The sequence below is a fragment of the Paracoccidioides lutzii genome, assembly GCF_000150705.2.
Source record: "Paracoccidioides lutzii Pb01 unplaced genomic scaffold supercont2.8, whole genome shotgun sequence".
NCBI lineage: Eukaryota > Fungi > Ascomycota > Eurotiomycetes > Onygenales > Ajellomycetaceae > Paracoccidioides > Paracoccidioides lutzii.
Genome location: NW_015440954.1, coordinates 1,111,862 through 1,120,494, shown reverse-complemented (window position 1 = coordinate 1,120,494; position 8,633 = coordinate 1,111,862). Strand labels below are relative to the sequence as shown.

General features: G+C 44.0%; 1 protein-coding gene across 1 annotated transcript; it reads right to left on the bottom strand.

Annotated features, from left to right (window-relative positions):
- Positions 1–938: 938 nt before the first annotated feature.
- On the bottom strand, positions 939–8,633 carry PAAG_03297 (cell wall alpha-1,3-glucan synthase mok11; the record flags this gene model as incomplete). The annotated part of the gene is made up of 8 exons (XM_015844914.1): positions 939–987; positions 1,044–1,404; positions 1,468–1,530; positions 1,582–1,668; positions 1,749–1,954; positions 2,027–7,975; positions 8,043–8,218; positions 8,280–8,633. 8 exons carry the CDS (start codon positions 8,631–8,633, stop codon positions 939–941), a joined length of 7,245 nt encoding a protein of 2,414 aa, XP_015702120.1.

Sequence of the window (8,633 nt, the reverse complement as noted above, 5' to 3'; positions counted from 1 at the left end):
ATTATATTATTAAATATAACTTTAATATTTTTTTTATTATAAAGAGCTATGCTCTAACTCTTATAATGTTCAAATTATATTTTTATATTATTAAAACAGCACTATTAAGACAACACTATTTGAGACAGTATTTATTTATATAGTCTCTATTATTAAAATATTGATTCAATTATCTTTGAACTAAAACTCTGCTTTTCATAAAAAAAACTTAATCTTTTATATGATTTATCTTTGTCTTTCTTTTCTAAATGATTTTTTTCTGTTTTCATATATATTAGTTATTAACTATTCTCAATGACTAGCCTGTTACATTTATTTAATAAAAAATATATTTATTAAAAAAAATTTAAAAAAAATAGAAAAAAATAAAAAAGAATATAAAATATTTTATATCAAAATAGAAGAAAATAGTTCAAATATAATTTTTTTAATTTTAAGAAATATCAAACTAATTAATTTAAAAAATTATTTGATCATAAAAAAATATTAATTAAATATTAACTTTTAATATTTTTATTTTATTATTTATAATTATTATATTATTTAACTTTTTTAAAATAATTTTATATTTATACTATTTAATAGAAAATAATATTTGATATTTTCTAAATACTTTCTATAATTTAAAATTTAATTTTATACTATTTTAAATCATTTTCTTTATAACTATATTTAAATTCTCACAAAACAAATAAAGTTCACAAATATTCTCATAACTAAAAAAATGAAATACTTAAAACAAAAATAAAACACTTAACATATCATAACAAGTATAATTTTCTTAAATATTCAAAAATTAATAAAAAATTAATAACTATTTTCAAGTCATTGAGATTCATTCATATATATCAATGTATAATTGAGTGAATGCAATATATAAAACTTAGCAATTCAGCATGTTTAGTAAACATTGTACAATAATATCAACAAGCAGGCGATTAAGGTTTGCTGAGCTGCTCTTTTCGGAAAAACGTATAAAATCCGGCACTGAGAAACAAGTTAGGACGAACTTCACGCAACTACTCAAAGGGACAAAAACATACCATATAGCCAGCTGGAAAAATAGGCATATCCAAAACCAGGCAGTCCAAATAGCACTGATTCCTCCAGATATATCAGGATGAATATCACCTGGTCCAATCTTGTTAGGTGAGAAGGTACGAGCGCAGATAGTTGCGATGGAGCCAAGAGCTTGGGCTGCAAGCAGGGTAAAACAGATGTGGAAACGAGTTAGCGTTTGCAAGAGGATCATGCCGAATCCGACTCCTTGCATTGCATCCAGAACTCCCAGCCAAAGCCACAGGCTTCTGGATACTAGGGCTCCAGCTACGTAGCCGTGCGCCCAGGGAACGTGCTGGCCAATTCCACTGGTGCCCCACCAGATCTGTGCCCATCGAGGTGCCCCTGAATAAGCTGTTAGTGATGAACCTAAAATATGAGATGACACAATATTGGGCATTCGCATACCAAGTCCAATTGCAAACAACGGCATTATCCAGCTGTGGTCCTTAGACAGGTAACTCAAGAAGCCTGTACCAACAGTTAGCGACGTTTTATTAATAAACGGAAGTATTGTCATACCAAGCAAAACTACCCAGACCACCACGAAAAACAGGAAGACGAGAAGTACAATATGCCACGGTTTCGCATGCTGGGAACTCCAAAGGACTAAGACAATGTGAGAGAAACAATTAGTAATTTGGGTCTAATGAAACCTCGCCTGCAATGCGGAGAGCATGGTAACTTACAGGACCAATTTCGACCATATGGAGCACTGAGGAAAAAATTCTGAATGGCCACGGTAACGAAAAACCAGGTCACAATTCTGCGACGGAGGAGGGATTTGTAAAACGATGGGACCTTTCCTGGAATTTGACGATAGAAAGTGGGAAGTCCAAAGAACAAAAGAAGCCCAATTGCCCAAAGGAACAACCCAATTGGACCAGCAATTGCACTGCATACTCCGTTAGCAGCAAATTCAACCGTCTGCTTCCACAGCAAATTTTAGTAAAAGACATATACTTACGTCATCTTCCATGTCCTCGCGATTGGGGCAACATCAACAACGCCTTCAGCGATACTCTTAGTCAACGTTGAGCCCCAATACCAGAGAGCAACTACGTATATCTGCTGAGTGCCTTGTATGACACAAGCACGGAATACCCAGTCTTTCACAGGCGCTCTGGTCTCATCACCGAAGTTTAGGCCAAAGAAGATAGAGCCGCTCGATGATGCCGTCGCGTATAATCCGGATGCAACGTTCTGGACCCAACCAACACCGTAACCCGTAGGAGCATAATGAGCAAATCCGATGAAAATGAAAGCCAAGCCATAAAAGAAGAAGGGAAGAGACAGAGAGACAATAGGTTTAAACCAGCGGAAAATAAACCACCAAATAATGGAGGAGATGAGGTACGTTGTCGCGATACCATAGAGTTTCGTAGCGGTCTGACCAACTTCACCCGTAAGCAGTGTGATCTGGTACGAGTTCGCCGCGATGATCTGGCCAAAAGCAAGGAAAAATGAATAAATGGGCCAGTCGCCGATTCGGAGTTGCATCCATTTCCTGAGGCCAGTAGGAGGCACATAATCTCTACCCAGCAGGAATTCATCGCAGTCTTTCCCACAATCGCTCTCCCGAGAGTCAATATCTTCACCATATTCAGAGGGAGCGGGCGAGACGCCAACGCGTTTGACACGGAAAATTGACGAAGGTTTATCCTGCTTGCGACCTAACCGGGCATCCCTAAAGCGATTGTACCATTTCTTTTCGCTTTTCACCAAGTACTCTTCAATGCATAGATCGGACTCTGAGTTGTGCCCATTCAGCTCCTCCAATTTCTTATCAAAAGCTCTGTAGAACTCCCCGTTGCTATCGGTAAAGAATGGGTCCACTTTTTGGAGTTTGAAATCAGTCTTCCCGCCAACAACCGATCCCAAAGAAAGAGATGAGACAGAGCTGAGACGGTTTCCAGAATCAGCGAATGGACGAGAAGGTAAGATGAAGCTTTCTCTGGCAGTAGGCGACGGAGGCCCCATGGAATAGAGAGGCTTTGGCTCATTGAGGTTTGGAGGACATAATTGGTTTCCTTGCCCCGACTCTCCATGTTCTTGGTTCAGTGTGTATTCGTCATCGCCAAAAAATGTTGCAAGAGTGTCATCGTCACTTTCATCCTCGACATCAGTTGCCCCTGGCATGCCAGGACGCTCAAATTCATGTTCAGGTACATTCTCGGTTGATTCTGTTGTGACTCCGTTCTTTCGTAAGTTCCGGCGACCGCGACCTGTAGCAACTTCAGAATGGCCCGGGCCAGATCGCACACCAAGGGATACCTTGCTGCTGAGACCTTGTGGCGTAATTTCATTTTCAATATCAGGTCCAGGACTAGCATCTCTGCCATAAACGACAGGATTTTTCGGTTGTAGGCCAACAACGCTCATTCTCTGCGGACTTGAATAACTAGGATTTCGAGATCGAGACAGTTGAGTGTTAGGAGTCATGCTTCCAGGCCCAATCGGAGAAGCCATTATGCCCGGAGTATTGTATCCAGATGGAGTCATAGCCTGACCGGTCGACTTAGAGCTTTCCTTGTTATGAACCCTAATTGCTGTGCTCTGGAGAATCTCTAGGTCCTCGATCCACTGTGCGACGGGGAACCTCTGTTTCGCAGACCTGGCACGCATCATTGCTCTCACCTCGGGTTTCGAGTTCAACGCACTGTCTATAGCCAGTTTAAACTGGTTGAGAAGGTGGCTAGTGGTTGTAGATTCAACAGTATACCACCAGCCCGGCATTTGCCCTAACCCGCCAACCCTAGCGCCGATACCGAGAGCGCCTTTTCGACCAAACTCGACAGCCACCAATCCAAAAGGTTCATCCCTAGACGGAATCAGAGCAAATTCGGCCCCGCTGAAAATATACGGTGGAAGAGCTGTGAACTCCGGTTTAGAAAAAACACGCCCGGGATAAAGCTTCATCATCTTGTCGAGTTTCAAAGCTGCAAACTTTCCGTAAAGGTCGATCACCGGGCCGACACATATCAATTGAACATTCTTACGAGCTTCAAGGACAGCTGGGAAGACATCTGCGATGAGATCTACTCCTTTCTGCATAGACCACCGGCCCACAAACACGAGCAAGTCTGCATCAGGATTTTGGTCAAGGCCTGCCCATTCCTGCGCTTGGCGTTTGAGCTCCGCTCGATTGGCTTCAAATTGTGGATCAACACTAATATCGGACTCCTTCGGCAACTCTTTATTCCATTCACCAGTGTCTGAGGGGTCAGGATTTGGTAGTTGACCGACTTTCTTCAGACCCCAAAATATTGGAAAGCGGCTGAAGGAGCGTTTGCTGTATTTCTTGGAGACACCCACGGCTCCGAAGCCTTGTTGGTGGAGACGGAGGTAACTAGCACCAGCATGCAGCAAGTTGAAAACTTCACCGAACTGGACGTAGCGAGTCGCGATATCCATGTCAAGATTGAAAACGGAGCAGACTTCCTCCTTCTCTTTCATTGTACGCATAGGCCACGAGCCCTGGAATTCAGCATTATGCAGAGACAGACATGCCGGTATCGTTTGAGGGAGCAGATATAACGGTGCGAGGGACCCGTGGTAGTCATTAATATGATACAAATCAACCGGGAACCTCTTGATAGCCAAAGCAATGCACTGATTCCAAGCAGAATAGTAAATAGCGCTGTCGAGATCATCCATACGCCCTGGATATGGTTCGGCTTTGGACTGTTGTCGGAAGACGGGTGCGTCGAGGAGAACGTAGGTGATATTCCTGACAACATGGTACTGAACTTGGACTTCGTAAGCCTTGCCTAGCACGGTCACTGTCATCGGTTCAGCAACTTGATCGATCGGGTACTCAACGCCGCCAACGCAGGGAACAACCCAAATCAGGTCCTGGTGTCCCAGGTGCTCCCCCATTAGTTGGGCCATGACACCCAAGCCTCCAATCTTGATCTTGATGCCCCAATCCTGGATGTGATACTCGAGAGTAGCAATTAAAGTAGTCCGGCGGTGACCTGATTCCCCCACCAAGTTAGAGGTGGATTGTAAAAACCGAGACTTGTTCGCTAGCTTAACCAGTGGATTCATTGCGTGAGACTCGTCAAGACCATGCCTGCTAAATCTCTGCCTGATTGAGAGAGGTATGAAACTCCTTTTGTCGCTAATGCCAACCTGATTAAATTTCACCCGATAAAAAGATACCATAAACACATATATACCAACAGCAGCACTTAAAATTGGGATGACCCCAAGGAGAATATATAGAACCAGCTGATGGTATTGTGAACCGACTGGCTGCAAATCAAAACGAAGGGTTCCATCATTCAGAGATATCAACCACGCAAGATAAGGCAAAGGCGGTGGGGACGTAATATTAATGACGGTTTTAGCAAGGGACGAAGGCGGCAGACGATCTAATACGGAATCGCCATTAACATCCCCCATTACGAATGATTGGTCAGGTTGTCCGTCTTCGTTAATTCCCCAGACGTTAATTTGAGCTAACGCTGGCCACTCAGTCATGAATGTGAAATGCCAAATCCCTTTCTCATCTTGTACCATATGGTTTCTGAGACCAGCGTCGAAGCCGTATTGATTATAGGGACCACTCCAAAAGAGATGTGGAAACCTTCGTGGCTTCGCGTTATCCCAGTCCAGGTCACCCTGTTGGACATATGAGCTACTCCCAGTCATTCGATTCCAATATTCAACCGAAACATGTTCGCCTTTCCATGCTTGGAGTCTAGTGCCAGACCATGGCTGACGTTCGAGAGTGGTATTGCCCCCAGTGTAAGGTAACCATTCCGAAAAAGTTGAACCCCAGGTTAAGGTATACCGATAGAGGTCTGCTCCAGGAGCATGATGGGATACGTATAGATTGCCTTCGGCATCCCTATGTAGCAAATTTGAGGAGTAATTTGCTGAGCGGGTGAAAACCATAGGATTATCCGCCTGCCCAACACGGAAAAGGAAATGATCTACGGATGCCGTGTTCCTAAGTCCATCCACACTCGTCGCATTCGTGATGGTTAATTGATGAATACCATTATAAACATTGAGAAGATCTGCTGACCATCTCCATGCGTTTGGGACTTGGCCGACATATTGCACAGGTGGAGGAGTCACAGTCGTACAGTTGACGCTGCGCAGATCTATAGTTGGCATTTGACGATTATCCGTAGTTGAATTGAACGAAATGCTTCTGGTCACGCTATTACAACTCATCTCTTCAGAATAGTATAGTTCAACGGTGATGGTTTCAGGTTTATCGGGGGCAACAGTCGAGAGCAGACGAGCATCATGTCCTGGCGTAAACTGCGTCACCATAGGCCGTGGTGGAACGAACTTATCCATAGGAACAAAGGCTTTGAAATCCCATGGCTTGAGCTCCAGACTTTCAACACATCCATTGAACTCACTAGAGCCTTCGAATCCCAACTTCTTGGGACCTGCTTTTAAAGTAAGTTCTTCAAACGGATAGAACAAATTTTTGACAGTAGTGCCGGCATCAAAGGAAGAAATGAGAGCCGTATCATTATCGGAGCAGTCGAATTGGTATCTGCGGGTTTCGTTGAAGTTTTGGTACACCAACCAAACAGGCTGGTTTCCCGTAGTGCCAAATTCTTGAACACCCTCGAAGTGGCTACGATGAATGGACCACATTCCAGTTTCCGTCGGTGTATTGTTCGAACCAGGAAGAAATACTTGCCATGTCTGGTTTGAGAGATGCTGGACAAACCATCCATCATTCAAAGTGGTAAAGTGCTCCCTCATCTGATACATGGTTTTCAAAATATTGCGAACTGGATGAGACGGATCTCTGTGGTCATAGCCGACGGTATCGTCATGGCAACCATTTTTACCAGATTCAATGGGCCATTGAAAGTACTGTTCGGAGCCAAGCACATAGCAACCGTGAGTTTGCCAAGCTGTTGCTGGAGACATTGGTTGTCGGCCGAAGATATAATTTCGAGCAGTGTTGTCTAACACATACAATGCTTGCTCCTCACCCCAAAGGAGGAGCGGGATTCCTGGAAGGTGAAGCGTTGTAATAAAGAACGCTAACAGCATTCGCTCCGTCCCTTCTCTAATAGTAGGCCAGCGGAATACATCCTGATTTGTTGCACCGAACATATGGCGGGGATCTATTCTTCCGTCGACATTGAGAAAATCATTGGTGAGGAGCATTTCGTACCACATATCTACCCAGTTAACTGGAGTATCAAAACCCGCGGCAAGGTTACCGTCCATACCCAGAAATCGTGTCAAAGTACGATAGACTGAATAGTGAAATGCACCAGCATCTAATGCAACTTTCCCTTCTGGCCGAATAAAATATTGTTCGCTCGAACGATTTGTCAATTTCACAGCAATCTCCAATGTCTCAGGCCGCATGTTTGGTTGCCTCCCGCGGCCAAGATAGATAGACCCGAGAGTATTTCCACCAGTGATTTCGCCAGGTAGAAAGAAATTATGCTTGCCTAGCTTTCTGGCACACTCGCGATAGTACTCACTCATGTCCGCTAACGCGTCGACAGTCACCTGGAGCGCTTTGTCATATCGGAAACCATCGATGTCAAGTTGGGCTATCACCATACATGAATGTCTCATTAATCTCTGTCTGACAGAAGGAATCCATTCACGCAACCGGTCTTGCACTGAAGCGAATTTGGCGAGCTGACGTTGCCAGTCAGGGTACACGCCAAATGCTTCGATATCACCGTATTGGTCGAAGTCACTATCGTAACAGCCCTTCAACTGGTCGGTCACATCAGTGCCGACAGGGAAACCGTCTTCCCACCAAAACCTTGGATAATCACAGGTCTCATTATAAGTGTTGCCGATGTTGAAATCCACGTAACGACGACTTGACTTCCAGATTACTTGATGCTCTTGGGTAGTAAATGGAGTCGTTTCGTTCAGAAATCCTACGAAGCCGATAAGGTCTCCCAAGCTGTTGAATTGTTCAGTACATCCCGTGTATTCAGTAAGAGGATAGTGACTCAATCATCTCAACTCACGTTGCCACAGTGTTATCCATGAGCACATACATGCCCCGGTTGTGAATTTCCGTGATAGCGTTCCTGACTGTTTCAATATCTCCAAAATGTTGATCGAGAAGGGTGGTATCAAGTGCCGAGTAACCGTCCGAGCCCCACGGCTGATTCATGAGAATCGTTCCGGCAAGATATATTCCCTGCTCGTCCTCATTAGCAGGTTTGATGACCTGGATAAGAACGACATAGTTATTGACGTACCTTTATCCCCATACCTTGGAGATAATCTAAACTGTCAACTAGGCCTCGAACATCTCCTCCGTGCCGCATTTGGTTCGAGTTCAAGTCATGTTCGAACGTAGTGCCGTTGATGTTGTCATTTGTTGGGTCTCCATTAACCCATCGATCGAGGAACAAGGTGTAAAATGGGAAACGCCAGTTATCCGGTGACGGGTGGTATTTGTGATTTTCCCATTCTCCCCAATAGTCGGCAGGATTTGTTGCAGTCTTGTTCTCGTTGAGATTGTACCCTACCAGTGCTGGGTCGTACGGCCAGCTCTTTGCAGTAGTAGCGAAAAGTGTCCAAGAGACACCCACCAACCACCACTGCATCAT